The sequence below is a fragment of the Octopus bimaculoides genome, chromosome 18 (assembly GCF_001194135.2).
Source record: "Octopus bimaculoides isolate UCB-OBI-ISO-001 chromosome 18, ASM119413v2, whole genome shotgun sequence".
Lineage (NCBI taxonomy): Eukaryota > Metazoa > Mollusca > Cephalopoda > Octopoda > Octopodidae > Octopus > Octopus bimaculoides.
The window spans coordinates 16913883-16917289 of NC_068998.1; the positions used below are offsets into that span (position 1 = coordinate 16913883).

The following is a 3407-nucleotide window of genomic DNA, read 5'->3' on the forward strand; positions in this document are numbered from 1 at the left end:
TATATATATATATATATATATATATATATATATATATACACATATATACAGACATGTTCTTGACCCCCAGACAGAAGATAAACTGTTTTTACTTCACATTTTTATAAATTTTTACTGATATTTGATAAGATGAGAGATTGCCATCAATACCTGAGTCTTGTGAGATGATAAACTGTACATTTTGTCTTTTAGGTTATTTAGCTGAGGCTTTGAAGTTAAATAAAGAAGTTGCAGGAGCCCAAGAAGACCAACAGCTCGCAAATCAGTTGATGGATCAGTACCTAAAGCAAAAAAGATAATGAAAACCAAAAATGAAGACAACCATCATCATCGTCATCATTGTCGTCGCTGTCATCGTCGTCGTCATCATCGTCATCGTCATTGTTGTCATCATCGTCATCATCATCTTCATCATCCGCATCCTCATCCTCATCGTCATCGTCGTCATCATCATCATCATCATCATTTAATATCCCTCTTTCCATGCTGGCATGGGTTAGATGGTTTGACAGGAACTGAACTGATGAACCAGAGGCCAGCACCCAGTTCGAATGTCTGTTTGGAATGCTTTGTACACCGACCACTTTACAGAATGTATGGGGTGCTTTTTCTGTGGCACCAGCACTAGAGAGGTCACCAAGTACATGCAAGACAAGATCTCCTCAACTGAACGGAGTATAGTATTGAAGGAGGTGAAAGTATTGCAAAGGGACAGGAATAGATGTCTTGCAGAAGACATCTATTGTGGCTTCTCCAGCTGGAAAGAGAGAGTGATGGTGAGAGTAAGCCATCAAGGTACAAGGTTAATATAAGAGAGAGAATAGGGAGTGAGGAATGGAAGAAGTGGGTAGGTAGATAAATGCACTAGAGTATGAAAACATTGTGACAGGTGATTCTAATTTGTCACAAGAAAAAAGGTCACATGAAACCACTAAATATTTAGTTCTTAAATATTTATTTTTAGTGAAACCCTAAGTCTATAAACTGGGGATGGATGGTGGAAATAGACAACTAAGTTGACCTTACTATTTTATTGGTACTACAGTCCCACCCATGCTAGCATGGAAGGCAGACATTAAACGATGATGATGATGATGATAGTGTTTTGGCTTCTGGAAGAGTGAAAGTTGAAGTCAACCTTGGCAGAACTTGAACCGTGAATGTAGAGAGAGGTACACTCAAGGCACTTTAACTTGTACAATGCTAATACCATATCTACCAATCAACCTCCCTAAACTTTTCCTTTGGTTGTCATTCAGCATAATTTACTCTGTTTGCAAGTAGTCATACTAAGAAATCTGGGTCCATCTCTCCTTTCCACATTTTTCTTGCAGACATTTACCTGCACATTGTATAGATTTGGAGGTGGCAGCAGCAATAGAACCCTCCACCTCCTCCTCCTTTAACATCCGTTTTTCAGGCTGGCATGGGTTGGACTGTTTGACCTGAGTTGGCAAGCTGGAGAGCTGCACCAGGTTTTTATGTGGCACCAGCACAAGACTCTTCCGGGCCAATCTTCTTCACCAGGGAATGCAGCCTTAACACTTCTGCTGTGGAGGATGGGTCTCTTTAAGCATCATCTGCATCAATTATTTCATACCAGTCTTGGAAGGTTTGGTAGAAAACTTCATGAATACTACCTAAACTCCTCTTTCTCTGATGACTATGATGACTAACTTATTAAAAACTACCATATAGGAAAAAAGCAATGGTTATTCACAGCAGCCAGTTAATTGTGCTCGCTTAGAGGATGTTCAATGTACTTAGTTTGCTGCATCATGGCCACAGCTTCTGGCTGAAACAAGTAAAAGTACTTAGGCAAACATACCTTGGAAACCAATCTCTTCCCAATGATATCCATAACGGCTGCAGTTCATTTTGCGTCCAGTTAAATTGCGATACACAGCAAAAAGAGATTTCAGGTGAATTTGGTCCTGGTTATCAAAGGTAGTGGCAGCAAGACAGAAAACAAATTCTTTTGATTGTAGAAGATTACGTGAGAGTTTTGGAGGACCGAACAGAAAATTAGACAGAACTGACAACCCTTTCCGTTCAACAGACGTGTGTATTTTGTCCTGAAGTGAGTAAAAAGAAAAGAAAGGACAAATTTTTAGTGACATTTTACTAGAAGTAAACCAAAATGTATTATGTATGTGTGTATATATATATATATATATATATATATATATATATAGGAAAACTTCATAAGACAGCAACATCCAGAAATTTTAAAAATATAAAATTTGTGGAGAGTTAGGGCTTTGAACGAACAAACAACAACAGAGTGGATATACAGAGTAAACAACGACAAAGACAAACATTAAGGGCCATTAGGCCAAGACGAATTGTAATGGGTTAGGCCAATTGTAATGGCCGCTAGGCCAACTGTAATGGCCGTTAGGCCAAGAGGAATTGTAATGGCCCAAGAGAAATTTTGAAAGGATATACAATGAATAGAAGGGAAGAAAATAGTAGAAGAGAAAAAATTAGTAGAAGAGAAAAAATGTTGAGAGGTGAGAGAAGAGGGAAATGATGTTCAGCTAGTTGGACATTGCATTCAGAAAAGACAGAGACAAGAAAAAGGCCTATAATCATGTGCGATCAACGGGCAGAGTAGAAGGGGGATTTGTCCTGTACTTTTCTCTTGTGTGCTTCCATATTTTTCACTCGTTAGTGATGTCCTGTGCTTATCTCTCATGTGTTTATGTATTTTTCACTTGTTGGTGATGTTCTGTACTTAATGTGTATTATATATATATATATATATATATATATATAAACACATGCATGTATGTATGAATATGTGCATATATATATTTAAATTAGTAAAAAGGCAGGAAAGCAGAAATTTCACAGATGATTCATAATTTAATGTTGCTCTACAGCTGTTTTAGTAGATAGAATAAAAACACAATCATTTATACAATTATGTAATTGGCATACATAATTATATAATTAAGTTAAATTTCATGGGTTATTTATTCCATCAGGAGAAAAAAAACTGAAAAATAGAAACCAAAATACTACTACTATTTTAAATAAGATATATAAAAAACATGCATTTATATAATATAGTACAATATAATATAATATAATATAATATATATATCCAGTTCACACTGTAAAGTGGTTGGCATTTGGAAGGGCATCCAGCTTTAAAAACCTTGCCAAAACTGACCTTGCCTGTGCTTGTGCCACGTAAAAAGCACTAAGCCCACTCTGCACAGCGATTGGTGTTAGGAAGGGCATCCAGCTGTAAAACTCCTGCCAAAACAGTCACAGAAGTCTGGTGCTGGCTTCTGCCTGGCTGGCTTCTGCCTGGCTGGCTTCTGTCAAAGTGTCCCACCCATGCCAACATGGAAGGCAGATGTTAAAAACTATGATGATGATGTGGGTGTGTGTGTATG

The 3407-nt window shown here is 37.4% G+C and overlaps 1 protein-coding gene across 2 annotated transcripts in view; it reads right to left on the reverse strand.

Moving 5' to 3' along the window:
- The window catches only part of LOC106878737 (ELMO domain-containing protein 3), a 19132-nt gene that overhangs the window by 4811 nt on the left and 10914 nt on the right, over positions 1 to 3407 (reverse strand). For both annotated transcript variants that reach the window (XM_052974249.1, XM_014928049.2), the window contains exons 6-7: positions 1829 to 2075; positions 151 to 281 (exon numbers count right to left, since the gene is read on the reverse strand). In XM_052974249.1, the coding sequence (XP_052830209.1) occupies positions 151 to 281; positions 1829 to 2075 (378 nt within the window). The remainder of the gene's footprint in view (positions 1 to 150; positions 282 to 1828; positions 2076 to 3407) is intronic.